Source organism: Monodon monoceros, unplaced genomic scaffold, assembly GCF_005190385.1.
Source record: "Monodon monoceros isolate NGI ecotype Baffin Bay Population unplaced genomic scaffold, NGI_Narwhal_1 Super_Scaffold_2, whole genome shotgun sequence".
NCBI lineage: Eukaryota > Metazoa > Chordata > Mammalia > Artiodactyla > Monodontidae > Monodon > Monodon monoceros.
In genome coordinates this window covers 103,745,050-103,761,899 of record NW_021703776.1, presented here as the reverse complement: position 1 = coordinate 103,761,899, position 16,850 = coordinate 103,745,050, and the positions used below count along the sequence as shown (strand labels likewise).

Sequence of the window (16,850 nt, the reverse complement as noted above, 5' to 3'; positions counted from 1 at the left end):
CGTGATGCCAGCCACGCTCCAGAGTTGTCGGTGGGATCCGGCTAAAGATAAACTCCAACCAAGAAAACCCCTGGTCCCCTGCCCTCTCCTCTTCCCTCCTCAATTTCACCTGCACAAGGATTTCCTCCTCAGGCTTCTAAGGGACATGGCCTAAGACACAGACACTTAATGTCTGTGACCCTGACTGTATGTTAAGTCTAAACCTCAACGAAAAGGGGGGTAAAAAGGGGGAAAAAATTGTTTCGCACAGCTGAAAAGCAAGACGTGCAATCTCCCCTTGAGATTCTGATCAACAGATAACTATTTTCCTTAAAGAAGAGATGTGTTACTTGGTGAGAAAACAGGATCAACACCCTAGCAGGACCTGCCAGGGCACTCCTGTCTGTAACAGAAGTCACAAAGTCCTACGTAAGTGAGGTGACATGGATTCTAAGGTGGTGACCTGCCCCCAGCTTGCTATGTGGCTGTGCTATCACTCAACAGCTCTTTATCCCACCTGTAAACTAGATCTGGCCCAGAGGTTCTTCCAATGGCATAAGTCCTTTGATCTCATTTGGAATTTTCATGAATACCCAAGCCACTGAATGTGACCCACGCCAGCCCTGCACAACACCTACACAGCACCTAGTCTAGCACCTAGTTCTGCAGCCTCCAACCAATCACCATCATGCAAAACCCAAAGCCTGTAAGTTATCAGCACACTTCCTGCCCAAATCCCTGCTGGGTTCCCCTCCTCTACCCTCAGAAACCATCATGCACATACCCCCACAGTACAATTTAAAGGGGATATTCGTACGTGGACTTGAGCATCTGCTCAGTCATGTGCCAACCCCGTCGTTAAGTGTAACATACAGAATACACTAATACAGAAGAATAGACGAACCACTGAAAGAACACTTTAGAAAATTATTTAGTAAACAATCTGCTAATTGTACTCACTTGAACTTTTCCAACACTCTAAGCAAGGGCGACCACACTTTATTTTTAGTCTGATAAAACTAAAACAGGCAGGGAAGGGATCCAGTGGAGAAGTGGTAAAAAGCAAGCAAACAAATGAAGCAACACCGACGCTGAACTACTTGTCAGCAATTCCACCGAATCAGTATATGCCTGTCATCAGAGAGGATAGCACAGTAACTAGTTTGTACGCCCTTATTCTACACTGTTATCCTAAGAATAATCATACGACCAGTTGTAACAGAAAAAAAGTGCTAGAGTCTCTCCAGAAGTGTTTCCAAAAGGCTGGTAAAGGACGACTTTCATGGCCTTGGATTCAAACACGTGGCCTATGATGAGGAGTTCCGCCTCAACTTCAGAGACTGTTGTCATGAACAAATACATTCTACTTACTTTCTACAACAGACAAGACCCCCACGTAGTACTCTAAAAGCAATCACCATCAGTCAAGTGTGATAAAGTATCTAAAGTTCATTTCTGAAAGAAACACTGTGTCCTTTGCCCCCGAGTTTTTCACTACCTAAGTATAAAAGGCCGTCCACCCTCAGCATCCTTGCAGCTTCCTGGCGATTCCGGTCCACAAAGTCCTTTTTCCCCATCAGCTTTCCTTCCAGACCCGCTTTGAGCCGTAGGAGCAGGTGACCCCGCAGCCCGCCCCCTCGCGCGTCCCTCCGCCGGGATGGACCCCTCCCGGACCCGAGCCGGCCCCCAGCCAGCCGTCCCGCCCGGAGTCCGCGGCTGGCCCCGCCCAGCCCCGCGGCACTGCCGCACGCAGGCCGCTCTTACCTTCCGGCTCGCGCCTCCCAGGGACACCTTGGGCCTGGTTTTGAAATCCCCTTCAAAACTAAACATCTTTACAGCCTATCCCATCTGGGAGGGCCCGACACTGAGAGCGCGGGCGGGCCCCGGGGGAGGGTCCCCGGCGGGGACAGCGACCGGGGGAGGTCCCGGCGGGAGGGGAGCGGCGAGGACGAGGCCGCGCCAGGAAGTGACCCCGAGCCCGCGCCCGCCGGCGCTCTGCCCGCCCGGACTGCCCTGTGGGGGGAGGGGCGGCGACACTGGGGGCAGCCCTCGGCCACCTCCCCCCTCATCCACGCCTCCCCGCCGCTCCGGCCGAGCCCGAGCGCCGGCAGGGCCGCTGACCCCGCACTTGCACCCGGAGCAGCTGCCGGGAGGAAAAATGGCCGCCGCCGCCGCCGCTGCCGTGCGCCGCCCCGCCGGCGTGCGCGCGCCCGACACCGACGCCGCGGCGCTGCTCCCGGCGCCCCGCCCGCGTGCGCGCGCCCGCATCGACGGCGCGTCGGAGCGTGGGAAGAAGCGGCGGTGCCAGGCTCTGCGGCGGGAGGGATGAGGGGCGGGGCCGGGGCGCGTAGGTGGGGCGCAGGTGCCCGGGGAGGGGGGGGCCGCAGGTGCCGCGGGGGCGCTGGTGCCCGGGGAGGGGTCGCGCGGAGGTGCAGGCGCGCGTGCGCGTCCCGAGTGGTGGGGATGAATCCCGTCTCCACAGTGCGCCGAGGGCGGCTGCAGGGGTCGGTGGGCGCCTGCGCGCCGGAGTGCGACTAGGATGTTGTTTGTGCACTTTTCTGGGAAGCGGGCTCCACGCTTTCGATGATACCAAACTTGACTGATCTGAGGGGAAAAATATCAGCTTTATTACTTAATGCCCGTAGAGAGTGCATCATTTAACGTTGTGACCCAGTTATGTGTGAACTTCATACACACATATCTCAATATATACAAGTATATATCATACACACATAGATACAAATGTATATCACATACATGCACATGTATAAAAGTATACCATGTATGCATACATACAGTTAACATAACTGTCACATGCACATCAATATATACACACATATATAGCATATACACACATATATACACATACATCTATATCACATATACACAGAGAAATATATATCGCGTACACATATACGTAAATAGATATCATATGCACACATATATTTCATATACACACGACTGAAATCAAAATCTTAAAAACTGTTTTTCATTACTATGTGGGATGCACTATTTTTTTTACTCTGTTGTCCTTTTTTTTTAATACCAGCCGCAAACCAGTAAGTACATTTCACAACCCACTAATGGGTTTTAATCTCAGTTTGAAAAATCCTGCATGTACACACACACACACACACACACACACACACACACACTCACATATACACACATACTATATATATATTCTCATATATATATATGAGAATTAGATCACAGTCGTCAGGATCAAAAACCTTTGAAAGCCAGTGATTAGTGCAGTTTTCCAGTTAACACATAAGCTACTCTGATATATCAAGAAATCCTTGATTCATCAAAAATACACAAATTTTATCAAGTTTTAAATTTTACAGATTTTACAAATCATCACTTTTTTAAACCTGTCAGATGAGCAAAGATTTAAAATATTGGTAACATCCAGTATGTGCCCTCAGTAAGCGACTCTACTCTGAGGTCTCAGATTTTGCCCCAAATAAACTCTTCCAAGGTCCAGGCCAGGAGTGAGGAGCAGGAAAGCCCATTTAACTAGTTCTCCAACATCAGCTTTGTTGGTAATTAAGGTGTGCTGCCTCCATCTGCTGGGTATATTTCGAATTTTCTAAATTGGCTAAGAACATATCTATCTATCTGTCTTAGTTTCCTATCATTGCTGTAACGCATCACCACAATCTTAGTGGCTTAAACAACACAAATTTACTATCTTACAGCTCTGCAGGTCAGAAGTCTCACTGGGCTAAAATCAAGGCGTCTACAGGGCTATGTCCCTCCTGGGCCGTCATTTATTATCCCACCATTCCCCTGTTGTTTGGCACTTAGGTTAACACCATTTTGTTGATGTTACAAATTCTGCTGCAATCACATTCTCACACACAGGAATGAGTTCTTTCTGCAGGAAAGACACCCTACAGCATCGTGGCTGAGTTGCAGGGCAGCAGGCTTACATTTGATGGGTCTGTTCCTTGACGTCCCCAGAGGATACACCCCCTCTCCTTTGAGATCATCCTGGGGCTGCTGGTGAGCCATGTAACTGTTGCCTCCGGAGACGCTGCAGTGGGTCCCAAGAGAATATTCATTAAATTAACACCAAGGCCGCTGTACACCCAAGGCTGGAAATTCACTCCTTCCTTTTACTGTCCCAAATCATGCCTGACACACTGTCCGGTACAATTCACTAGAACTCATGCAATGTGATTAAGTGATCCCATTTAGATTCTCCAATAATAAAACACCAAGAAAATTCCAGTGAATAAAACTATAAAGAAATATACAGAAAATTTTCACACAAATAGGGGGGATAGTAGTTACTGATGGGAGAAGACCTTGGAGGGAAGATTCAAAGTTACTGGCAGCATTGTTTCTCAACCTGCATGGTCTTCCCAGGGGTGTTTGCTTCGTATTATTCTTTAAAATGTTGATATATGTTTAATATACTTTCTATGTGTATAATAATTTTAATGATCAATTTCTTTCAGAAAAAGAAGCTTTATTGTCTTAGTTCAGGCTGCTTTGACAGAATGTCACAGACTGGGTGGCTTATAAACAACAGAAATTTATTTCCCAGTCAGGAGGCTGGAAGTTCCAGATCAAGGCCTGGCAGATTTGGTGTCAGGTGAGAACTCACTTCCTGGTTCATAGCTAGTGTCTTCCCTCTGTGTCCTCACTTGGGGGATGGGATGAGGGAGCTCTTGGGGTCTCTTTTATAAGGACCCTCATCCCATTCATGAGGGCTCCACCTCATGACCTCATCACCTCCCAAAGCCCCACCTCCCAACACCATCACATTGGGGGTTAGGATTCAGCATATGAATCTGGGCGGAGGAGACACGGTCCATAACATTCATTAATAAAATGGCAACGGTAAAACGCCCTAAATCTGAACATACACTCCTCTTCCATTATCATATTCCAGGGGACGTTAGAGGACAAACATTAAATCGCTTTGCAAGATTAACGTCCAAAAGAATCAGAATGTGCAAAAACTGACAGAAATGAAGGGAGAAATTAACAGTTTGACAATAATAGTTGTAGACTTCAAATACCCATTTTGAATACTGGCTAGAACAGCTAGACAGAAGGTCAACAAGGAAAGAAGATTTAAAGACCACTCTCAGCGACTGACCTCACAGACTCTGGGGCATGCCCATCCCCCGCATCGGAGCACCCACTCCTCCCAGGGGCACATGGAGTCCATGCCGGGTCCTGCAACAGAAAGACAGAAATCGTACCAAGTGGTTCGCCAACCACAATGGAATGAAGTCAGAAACCCATGAAAGCGAAAAATTGGGAAACTTACCAATGTGGAAATTAACTTCTTAATAGCCCCTGGGTCAAAGCAGAAATCAAAAGGGAAACCAGAAAGTCCCGTGAGGTGAGCGCAAATCAAGATAACAGACCAGAGCCCACAGCAGGGGTTCGATGGCATTTAAGAGGCGGGTAGAGGAGCCTTGAGGTTCACAAAGGTCCAGAGTCCAGCCGGGAGCCCTCAGTTCCTATCAGGAGTGTAATCTCACGCCATCCGGAGCGACGGGGTGTTTTACCTGGGCAAACTCTCCCTTTCAGAAAGTGGTACCCGGGACCCTTCCGCCTTCCATCTTGCAAACTTTGCAAATCTGCTAGGGCAGGCCCAGTAAACAGGCTGGCTGGAGTACCTTTCTCTCCCGGCCCACAGATCCAAGACCCCGTATCTCTCCCCTACTGAGCCCTGTGTCTCTGGTGCTGGATGCCCACTGAGTGTCAGCTCTGCCCGTGACATCGGCCGCAGGGTGGCTCAGGAGCTGTTTCGAGCCGTGACGGCCCTTGGCTGGTGGCCGCTCGCTTAGGGAAGGCTCTTGCTCCCCTACATTGGGTGCAGTTGAGACTCCCGAGCTGAAGCTTCTGCGGGAGCTGCCAGGAGCCCTTCCCTCTGTCTGTCCTCCTCCACGCAACATAGTCCACGCCTTGCGCTGGAGTCGAGGCCACGCGGCAGCCGCTGCTGGACGGCCCTCCTCCCCAGAACCCTGGCTGGGGGGCTAAGATGCCCTGCCGGGCCAGGCCTCCTCGGAGGGTCTCACCTGCTGCAGGCCCCAGCACGGTCTGGGACACGTGGCCTTCACATGGGGGCAAACCCACCATCGGTGGCAGTCACCAGGTCAGGCCAACGCTTCGCCTGGCCCCCGACGAGCGCTGTCTTCCCCTGCAGCAGCAAAGAGCCGGCTGCGCAGCTGCGAGACGCACCTGCCCTGCAGGCTGTGAGTGACGCAGCCCAACTGGGCCCAGGCTCAGCGTGGTGCTCTGGAGCCCAGGGGCACGTGCCGAGGCCGCGCCAGCGCCCCACCCTGGGGAGGACCCTGTGCCCAAGGCCTGTGTTGTGCTCCCAGGCCTCAGAGGTGCATTTATAACCTAGTGTAGAAACCAGGACCTCATGGAGAGAGGAGTCCTTGCCGAGCGTGGACCTGGAGGCGCAGGGGTGCAGGACCAGCCGAGGCGGACGGGACACACTGGGGCTGGAGGCAGGTGCTGTGGAGAGGGAAGCTCCAAAAAGCTGATTCCACACGTGCAGGCTTGCATTCATCAGTGGTTACCTTTTCTTCTTTTTGTCATAAAGCTCTTTACAATGAAGGACTAATTTTTTCTTTTTTACTAAAAACTGGACTATGTCCAATACAAAATGGCCTGCGTCCTCATCATTTCCAGGTACGCTATAGAGATGCTCTGTTATTCTTCAGTAAAACCGTATTCATACTGTCCATGGCAGGTTAAGCAGTAGTCACAGGTATCCATGCTTGCTCTCAACACTCAAAGGAAAATGAAGTTTAAGATGTGTTCTCATAGAAGACAAACACCATATGATATCACTTATATGTGGAATCTAAAATACGACACATGGGCTTCCCTGGTGGTGCAGTGGTTGAGAGTCCGCCTGCCGATGCTGGGGACACGGGTTCGTGCCCCGGTCCGGGAGGATCCCACATGCCGCGGAGCGGCTGGGCCCGTGAGCCATGGCCGCTGAGCCTGTGCGCCCAGAGCCTGTGCTCCGCAACAGGAAAGGCCACAGCAGTGTGAGGCCCGCGTACCGCAAAAACAATAAAATATAAAATAAAATACGACACAAATGAACATACCTACAAAACAGAAACAGACTCACAGGCATAGAGAGCAGACTTGTGGTTGCCAAGGGCAGGGTGGAGGGAAGGATTGGGAGTTTGGGATGAGCAGATGCAAACTATCATACACAGAATGGATAAACAACAAGGTCCTACTGTAGAGCACAGGGAACTCTATTCAATACCCTGTGATAAACCATACGGAAAAGGATATGAAAAAGGACGTACATATACATGTGTATGGATGTATAACTATCACTTTGCTGTACAGCAGAAATGAACACAACGTTGTAAATCAACTATACTTCAATCAAATTTAAAAAAACAAAAGTGTGTTCTCGTGGTCAAGCACTGCTCAGAGACAGGTTTGGGTCCCAGCCCTGCCCTATCTAACTGCGTGACTTTGGGTCAATCAGTGACCTTCACCAAATTCATCTGCCAAGTGGGCCAAATGCTCCCCGGCCAGAAGGCACAGGCCTGGTCCACGTGGCTCTCGAGGCCTTTGCTTTGGTGACACAAACACGTTGAATAAGCTGAGACGTTTCAGGTTATTATTATTCCCACGAAATGTCTGTAGCATTTTGCTAAGTTCATAGGCCAAAAAAAATTTTTTTAACAGCAAACAATATCGAGATACTGAGTATTAATATGCTGTTAACATTCTACTGATACTATTTTTATGCATTATCATCACCATCATTTTAATCATTTTAAAAGGTTAGACAATTAAGAGTGTGCTTGGCAGCCAGTCCGTTGCGGGAAGCAGGAGGCCAAATTGCGAAAGCTCCAGAAGGCCTTGCAGAGACGTGAGCCGCCAGGATGGCCAAGGAGAGCTCCTCTTCCCGAAGCTCGGCTCAAGTGTTAAATCTCCAAGCGAACTATGTTTTGGAAAGATATAGTTACACTTCTGTTCAAAGTCACCTAAAATAATGAAGTGCTGGAGTATAGCAACGCCGTGGTGGAAAATGAGAGCTACTATTTACTGAGCATTCACTTTCTATCAGGTATTACATTCTGTGCTACCCAGGCTTTTACTCCCTTACTTCTCACGGCAGCCCCGTGATGCAAATGTCAGTCCCCACGCTGGACCAATGCGGAGAGTGGACACAGGAAGAGGGTTAGCAATTTGACAGCTGGTCAGCGCACAGCTAGAATTCAAATCCAGAGCTCCTGTGTCACTCCAAAGCCTGGTGTTTCCCCTAAAGCACATCACTTTATAATCTACAGTCAGCCCGGGTTTAATTTCTAGCAACATAAATGAGACTTCGCCTCAAAGATTTCCATAAAACTTTTTTTTGTTGTTTACTCGGGGAAAAAAAAAAAGTGCAGTAAAACAAGTCAGTGTTGTAAAGACAATATTGTAAAGAGCATTCCGCCTAAGTGCCTCCCGACAGTAAAATTGCAGGGCCGCGTGTGCTGCCAAAGAACGAAGACATTTTATTTAAAATTACACTGGCGCAGGACCATCAAAGCGTCCTTAACATTTTCATTAAATTGAGATACAGGTATACTTAGGGTAGTAAATCTCTTCTGATACAAAGAACTCATTTGAGAGCCAAGGTTCTAAGGCATGATGAGCCTGAAAGAAAATCCAGAAACACTGACACCTTGTTCAGAGCTCTCCATGTGCCGCCCGGCCACATGATCGGCCGCAATCTGAACAAGATCTAAGCAGGTGAGGCCTCCAGCTATGCCCTCACCGAGGTCTGCGACAACACGCGGTGAGTGTCTTCAGGAGATGGACAGTCAGGCTAGATCCCAAGAGGAGGGGGCGTGCCCCACCACAGGAGGGCCACAGGGGAAGCACCAGGGCAAGTCAGGAGGTCTGGGGTGGGGAGGAGGGGCCAGGCCTGTGGTTTCTGCAGGAAGAAATGGGTGGGGCAGCGGCAACAGGTGCAGGACTGGCTGGTGTGAATAGTTTCAGCTGCTTCTGGGGCAGAGGGGCCTCCCCTCATTGTTGGGACCTGGTCCTGAGTGATTAGGGCAGGTGGAGAGTGGCCTGGGGTGTGAGAACCTGATAGAGGAGGTGATGACAGGGCTGTGGGCCCTACATTGGCTGGTTTGCACTTGTGAAGTGCACTCACAAGTGGACAAAGGTTTACTCTCTCTAGGAACTGGCTACCTGGGGCAGGCAGTCCGTCCAGGGTCATGGGGGGCCCAGATGTCAGAGCATCAGGTTACAGAGGACTGAATCCTCGCGCCGACAAGCTGGACCAGGTGCTGTCTTGGAAGTAGAGCCTTCAGTGAGGCTGCCTCCATCTCTTTCTGTTTCCACAACTTATTGTTTTAATTGAAGTAGAGTTGATTTACAATGTTATGTTATTTACTGCTGTACAGCAAAGTGACTCAGTTATACATATATACACGTTCTTTTTTTCATATTCTTTTCCATTACGGTTTATCATAGGATATTGAATATAGTTCCCTGTGCTATACAGTAGGACCTTGTTGTTTATCCATCCTATACATAAAAGCTTACATCTGCTAATCCCAAACTCCCAATCCTTCCCTCCCCCAACCCATATCTTGACTGCAAGCTCCCGGGGGACCTTGAGGGAGACTCACCCAGCTAAGCCCCTCCCAAGCTTCTAACCCACAGACGCTGAGACACTAAATGCTTATTGTTTTAAGCCACTAAGTGTTGGGCAACTTGTTAGTTGGCAATACTTTACTAACACAAATTTGTGTCTGTGAGGTGTTAAGAAGGCCGGGATTCTGGGTCTGACATGAGGAGAAGCACTCAAGCTGGATGTTGGCAGTGCCACTTATAGTCCTTAGACCCTGATATACAAGTCTCCAGAGGCAGTGCCAGCACCAATTTCTAGTCATTTCCAGAGACTTCCAGATGGATGTGCTGGGGTTGGAACACTGCACATCCATGCTCTGCTCTGTTCTAAAGATGTCCACCTGGCTTGAAACAGGTGGTGACTGAGAAGGGGGCTGAGAGCCCACAGAGCCCTCCTTAACTGGAGGGTCTGAACAAGACACGATCATGCCTCCAAGCCTGTACTGTGACATGCTTCACCGCAGGGCCATGTTGACACTCAGGGGCCAAAGCCTGTTCTTTTATGAATGAAAATTTCATAATTCAGTTCAACAGCTTCTAAAATGCCTGCTCTTCTCAACTCACCTCCAATCCCACTGGTCATAAGTGACTCTGATCAATGAACAGTAATGGGTCAGTTAAAGCTCATCTGTCACACCTGCAAAGCCACCCAAGATTTCCACACCAGCTGGAGTGGGCATGTGGACATAATGTGTCTCAGAGTGGGTTGGATTAATTTTAACTTTTTAAAGTTATTTGAAAATTTTCAAACTTACAGGAAAGTTGCAAGCGTAGCACAAAGAAGTCCTCTTTACCATTCACCCCGATGCACTCACTTGTCTATCATTCTCTGTGATTATCTTCTGAGCCATTTGAGAATAAGTTGCAGAGTTCTTCTCTCCCTGGTTCAGAATCCAGTTGAAGAACAGGCATTACACTTAGCTGTTGTGAATCTTCAATCTCATTTTATCAGAAAAAGTTACTTTTAAAAGACTAATGAGGACGCTGGCACACAGGGGAGTCTGTGTCCGTGTGTCCTGTCTGGTTTTGCTGCCTGTCTTACCTTCCATCCCTTCCCTGTCTGCCTTTGCTCACATAATTGAAACATGGCCACATGTGCCATATTTTGAGCCCAGTTTTTTCCCTTAACATATTGTCCGGGTCTAGAATAAAAAAAACTATACCGTCAATGGCTTGAGAGATGGTGTCCTCTGGTTTGGAGCACAAGTAGGAGAAGCTCTGCTCCAGTGAATAACCCTCCCTCTCGGGCTGCTGGAGAAGGGCACCCTGCTCCCTTCCCATCACATGGAGGGTTCACAGGAGCACATGCGGAAAAGCATGAAGGAAAAAACCTTCCTCACAGACCTCCACTGGGGCTTTGCATTTCAGGGAGAAGATGTCCTGGAACCTCTTTCAAACCTGGCAACTCCGTGTTCTTGGGACCCCTCACAGAAGATGTCAGGACTGCAGGTGGTTTTGTACCTGCTGGTGGTTCCATTGGGGACGTCCTCCCACCCACTCCCTCCCTGCTGAGGTCGGGCTTCTCCGTGGGGCCCACTTCCAGGCTGTCCCTGTCCCTCCTGCCCTGCAGCACCCCCTCCCTGTCCCCGCCCCCAGCCGCCTCTGGGCCTGTCCTGGGCACATGCTGACCTCTGCCTCGGAGTCGACAGGCCTCCATCTCTTTCAGGCTCACGGAGCCTTCCTCACCTCTGCACGTCCCAAAAAATGCAGGCCATGCTCTCCGCTGTCTGGTTAGCTAATTCAGCCAGGATCCTACCCAATGGAGCCAACACATTCTCAACTAGTAGATGAGTATCCTTCAGAGGATGGGATTCTGTCAGCTGTTCCCCCGGCCTGCTGTTAGACTCTAAATTAAAAGCAAGGCTGTTCTGAGCAACAAACTATTGAATGTTATACTCAGTGTATTCCTACTGTGAGGGAGCTACTTTCTATCAATGTTACAAACAGAAGTTAATGCAAAGGTGGCAGGCTGTTGTCTAAAAATGGCCACAGAAAACTCTCCAGTCCCTCTTCCAGAACCTTCCACACACCCTCCAATCAAGAAGTGCTAGAGTCCAATGAATGAGCTAAGCTTAATTTTTTTTTATTCATGATTTTTTATTGTGGTAAAAGACCCATAAGATTTACCATTTTAGCCATTTTAAAGCGCACAGCTCAGCAGCTTTAAGTACATTTACGTTGTTGTGCAAACTTCCCTACCATCCATCTCTAGAACTTTTTCATCTTAACAAACTGAAACTCTGTCCCCATTCAACACTAACTCCCCATCCCCTCCCGCAGCCCTGGGAACCTACTTCCTGTCTGTATGAAGTTGATCGCTCTAGGTCCTCGTATAAGTGGAATCATATAGTATTTGTCCTTCTGTATCTGGCTTATTTCCCTGAGCGTAATGTCCTCAAGGTTTCATCCCAGCTATAGCAGGTGTCAGAATTTCCTTCCTTTTTAGGGCTGAATCATATTCTCTTGTATGGATGGACCTCATTTAGTTTGTCCATTCATCTGTTGGGGGACACTTGGGTTGTTTCCTTGTTCCTGGATACTGTGAACAACGCTCTGATCATTGGTGTACAAGCATGTTTGAGTCCCTATTTTCAACTCCTTTGGGCACACAGCTAGGAGCTGACTAAAACTAAACTGTGAAGACAAACTTCTCTGTTATGGCAAAATCATAGCAACACAAAGAAAACACGAAATCTAGTTCGCGTGAGAAAACAAAGGCTGACATGGCTGCTTTTCCACCCAAGACAGTTTCTCAGAGAATAATTGCAAGACTGTGGCTCAGGGGCTTCCCTGGTGGTGCAGTGGTTAAGAATCCACCTGCCAATGCAGGGGACACAGGTTCGAGCCCTGGTCCGGGAAGATTCCCACATGCCGTGGTGCAACTAAGCCTTTGCGTCACAACTACTGAGCCTGCGCTCTAGAGCCCGCGAGCCACAACTACTGAGCCCACGTGCCACAACTACTGAAGCCCGCGCACCTAGAGCCTGTGCTTCGCAACAAGAGAAGCCACCGCAACGAGAAGCCCGTGCACTGCAAAGAAGAGTAGCCCCCGCTCGCCGCAACTAAAGCCTGCGTGCAACAATGAAGACCCAATGCAGCCAAAATAAAAGAAAAAGAAAAAGAAAAAATGACTGGCTCAGTGGAGAAAAGCAATGCAAGGCCTCGGATGCACAGATGTTTTCATCTTGAAACTGGAGCTATGACTGATTCACAGTTTATTTAAGAGTGTGAGTCCTGGGACTTTGTAATAAGAAAAATATATAGAATTGATGTGCAATAGAGATTTAAACTTGAAATTTCCAAATGACAAGCTAATCATATCCTGGAATCTGGGTTTTACAGTCACTTGTACACAAAAAACAGAGTATAATAATAAATGAATGCAGAGCCACGACTATCCCACGAGAAAGTAAGCTCCCTTAACCCACCTGTGGCTCATCTTTCAAATTAAATTTGGTAAGTAGGTTTATGGTTGTATTTTTCCTGAGGAAATGTGATTACTTTAAAATATTTTATGTTTTTTTTTTTGAGGAGCAAAGACTGACATACAGATATTAAATAGATCAATATTAAATAGAATAAAGATTGATAGCCATGGATCTTGTCCAACCATCTCATTTTACAGATTGGAAAATTTGAACTCAGAGGAGTCAAGAAAATTACCCAAATGGGTGCAAATTCCAGTTCTCATTCTTTACATTAATATCATGATGCCTTTTTTTATTATCCTAAAATTATCTCCATCATGTTTCAAAGCGAGCCTTTTTCCTTGCATTTCAGGACTGGGAGGACATTTAGCAAAGCACACCAAGAACTGACTGAGCAGGCTGCCTGCCCAGGGCCCCGGGACCGTACTGCCCTGGCCAGAGGTCTGCTTCTCGTCAGACAATGCCAGGAAGTCCTCTCTGTCAAGGGCATCTGTCCTGTACCCCGATTTCCTAGATCCCTAGTCTTAGCCGCTGATCTGGAAATAAGTGGCAATGAATTACTGTTTTATCTGCCCAGGTGACATCATGGACATTTTTAATGCTTCTTATTGGAGAAAGTTTTAATAAACATATGCAAAAGTAGAAAGACAAATATCATAAATCCTTATGTGCCAGTTACTCAGTTTCAACAGTTATCACCTCATCGCTGACCTTGCTTCCACTGCAGGCCATCTGCTTCCCCTCCCCCACATCCTCCTCCCAGGCCATTATTTTGAAGCTAACCCCAAACACTGTATCGTTTCATCCATAAGCATTTCAGGATGCATCACTAAAAGGCAAGGACTGATTTTTTTCGTAAACCATAGCCGCAGTCCTATTATCACACCCAAAGAAATGAAGAATAATTACTTAATTCTCAGGGATGACATGTACAGAGTAGGGAATGTAGTCAATAACTACATAACGCTTTTGTATGGTGACACATCATAACTAGACTTATCACGGGGATCATTCTGAAATGTATGGAAATACTGAATCACTATGCTGTACACCAGGAACTAACATGGTGCAGATCAATTATACTTCAAAAATAAACAAACAAAGTCATAGAAAATGATATCAGATTTGTGGTTACAGAGATGGGGGTGGGGGAGGGGAAATTGGATGAAGGCCTTCCGAAGGTACACACTTCCAGTTACAAAATAAACAAGTACCAGTGGTAAAGAATCTGCCTTCCAAATGCAGGGGATGCGGGTTCAATCCCTGGTCAGGGAACTAAGATCCCACGTGCTGCAGGGCAACTAAGCCCGAGCACCGCAACTACTGAGCCCATGTGCCTCAACTATAGAGCCTGTGTGCCTCAAACGTGCTCTGGATCCCGCGCGCCACAACTAAAGAGAAGCCTGCGGCCGCAAGTAAGATCCCACATGCCGCAACTAAGATCCAACGTAGCCAAAGTAAATTTTTTTTTTTAAATGGCCTACAGATGTATGAAAAGGTGCTCAACATCACTTAATCACCAGGGAAATTCAAATCAAAACCACCTGAGATATTGTCTCATACCTGTTAGACCCGCTATTTTCAAAACAAACCAAGAAAAAGGTAAGTGCTGCTGAGGGTGTAGAGAAAAGGGAACCCTTGTGCACTGTTGGTAGGAATGTAAATTGGTGCAGCTGCTATGGAAAGCAGTATGGAGGTGCCTCAAAAACTTAAAAATAGAACCACCAAATGATCCAGCAATTCCACTTCTAGGAATTTACCCAAAGGAAATGAATTCAGGATCTCCAAGAGCTATCCGCACTCCCAAGTTCATTGAGGGCATTATTCACATTCATTTTTCAATGAATGAATAGATAAAAAATATATAGTTGTATATGTCATATGTATGTATTTATATACATACGTATATATGATGGGATGTTTTTCAGCCTTTAAAAATAAGGCAATACTGTCATTTGTGACATCATGGATGAACCTGTTACAGGAGGGGGGACCCCTTCCAGGGCCCGAGAGTGGGCTCTTGTCTAACACTTGGAAATGAATTGTCCTAGGAGACACATGTGCTGACAAAGCAGGAGACTTTGTTGGGAAAGCAGCGGGTAAGGGAACCCAGGAGGACTGCTCTGCCACGTGGCTCACAGTCTCGGGTTTTATGGCGATGGGATTACTTTCTAGGGTGTCTCTGGCCAATCACTCTTGACTCAGGGTCCTTCCTGGTGGCGTGCACATCTCTCAGCCAAGATGGATTCCGGCGAGGAGGATTCTGGGAGGTTGGTAGGACCTATGGACTGGAGTCTCCTCTCTCCTTTTGACGTTTCCCGAATTCTTCCGGTCGGTCGTGGCTTGTTAGTTCCGCGTTCCTCACTAGGACCTCCTGTTGAAAGATAACTCATGCATAAGTGGTTACTGTGGTGCCTAGCCAGGGTGGGGGGTTTCAGTCAGTGTTTCCCCTAACAAACCTGGGGGACATTATGCATTAAATATGTAAAGCTTTTTGCATTTCTTTTAAATTAGGTCTCTACCCTCCCCCGCCTCAACCTCCGATCCCAGGGGTCGCCACTTCAGTTCGTTTAGTTTTCGATTCTGGTTCTGTGTAAGGAGAATATGCAGAGAGCTCCCGATTCAGTCTTCAACACGCTGACATCGTGACGACATGACATTACAGATGAGGATTTCAGCTCTCCAATACCCTTTGCCCTCCTCCATCTTCCCCAGACAGATACAGCACAACTTTATATTACAGCTATGCTTAGTGTTTCCATCATTATGATAAATATTTGTCTCTGCTGACCCAAAGTTCCACGCTAGCGCTGTCCCAGAGAACTTCCTGCGTTGATGGAAATGTTCTATATCCGAGCTAACACTAGACGTAGGTGGCGATCAGCTTTTGTGACTGATGCAGATGGGGAACTGAACTTTGTTTCATTCTAATTAATTAAAATTTAAATAGCCACTCTCATCTCACAGCTATCATTTGGACAGCACAATAAATCTATACTACGATTATATATATTTCCTTTCTTAGGTCACTTTTTTTCCTAGAGTTAATAACTGTCTACGGTTTTATACATTCCTTTTTCTTTGAAATGTGTCCTCACCTCCAATGGCCCTATAAAATATGTCCCATTGTTCCCAAGGAGCTATTGATATAGCCACGCCCATAAGCCACAAGTCTCTGGGGGCTTCACAGCCATTTCTCCGGAAAGACTGATCTCCTCTGGCCTGGCTCACCCCTCACTGGGTGGGAAGCATCTGCCAATGGCTTGCTAAGGAAGAATACAAGAGAAATAGCTTTTGTGAGGTCGTCAATGTCTGTGAGTGTCTTTTTCGACACTCACGCGTGACTAATATAATAGTTTGGTTGGATGTGGGACACTGATTCCATGACGGTTTTGACGATTTGAGGAGCCTCTGACCTCAATCCCTTGTGCACAACTCTGTGGTTTGTGTTTTTTTTTTTTTAAGATTTTTTTTTTTAATGTGGACCATTTTTAAAGTCTTTATTGAATTTGTTATAATATTGCTTCTGTTTTATGTTCTGGTTTTTTGGCCCCAAGGCATGTGGGATCTTAGCTCCCCGACCAAGGATCGAACCCACACCCCCTGCATTGGAATGTGAAGTCTAAACCACTGGACCGCCAGGGAAGTCCCAACTTTGTGGGTTTTTTCTCTCTGGGATCGTTTAGGACCTTCACCCCTAATATTCTGAAATTCACACCAGGTGGGGGCATTGAAAGGGCCCCTTTCAGTCTAAAAACTTGTCTGAATCTTTCAGTTCTGCGAAACTTCCTTAATTAT

The 16,850-nt window shown here is 47.5% G+C and overlaps 1 protein-coding gene across 2 annotated transcripts in view; it reads right to left on the bottom strand.

Moving 5' to 3' along the window:
• The window catches only part of UBE3C (ubiquitin protein ligase E3C), a 120,768-nt gene extending 118,614 nt beyond the window's left edge, over positions 1-2,154 (bottom strand). For both annotated transcript variants that reach the window (XM_029234221.1, XM_029234222.1), the window contains exon 1: positions 1,744-2,154. In XM_029234221.1, coding sequence (XP_029090054.1) covers positions 1,744-1,809 — 66 coding nt within the window. In that variant the 5' untranslated portion in view covers positions 1,810-2,154. The remainder of the gene's footprint in view (positions 1-1,743) is intronic.
• Between the last annotated feature and the right edge of the window lie 14,696 nt (positions 2,155-16,850).